This window comes from Fukomys damarensis, unplaced genomic scaffold, assembly GCF_012274545.1.
Source record: "Fukomys damarensis isolate Sample0158 unplaced genomic scaffold, DMR_v1.0_HiC HiC_scaffold_17, whole genome shotgun sequence".
In the NCBI taxonomy this organism is placed as follows: Eukaryota; Metazoa; Chordata; class Mammalia; order Rodentia; family Bathyergidae; genus Fukomys; species Fukomys damarensis.
Window position 1 is genome coordinate 24,615,036 of NW_022900929.1, and position 365 is coordinate 24,615,400.

The 365-nt window shown below is 68.8% G+C and overlaps 1 protein-coding gene across 1 annotated transcript in view; it reads right to left on the reverse strand.

The window, feature by feature from the left end:
* Positions 1 to 365, reverse strand: part of Gck (glucokinase) — a 10,077-nt gene that overhangs the window by 1,135 nt on the left and 8,577 nt on the right. The window contains exon 9 of the mRNA XM_010625070.2: positions 4 to 113. Within this exon, the coding sequence (XP_010623372.1) occupies positions 4 to 113 (110 nt within the window). The remainder of the gene's footprint in view (positions 1 to 3; positions 114 to 365) is intronic.

Here is a 365-nt window from a genome sequence, read left to right on the forward strand (position 1 = left end):
GGCGCACGATGTCGCAGTCGGTGGCTGAGGGCCTCAGCCCCAGGGTGCTCAGGATGTTGTGGATCTGCTTGCGGTCACCCGGGTCGCTGCGGGGGGAGGACGGGGAGGCGTCGCTCAGGCCGGGTGGCTCCAGGACCCGCGTCGCCGGGGACCCCTCCCCCCAGAGTCGGGTCTCTGCTCTAGCGACAATGTCGCGGCTGGAGCTGTCGCGCGGATAGAGTGAGACAGTGTCTGTGGCAAGTAAGGAGCCCTCGGGGGATGGACGCACTCCCGGGCTCGGTCCCCAGGTGCTCCGGGGCCAGGGATTCAGCCTCGCCTACGACTCTCCCGCTCCAGTCCTCTACTGTTCGAGCCCTGGGGTTCCT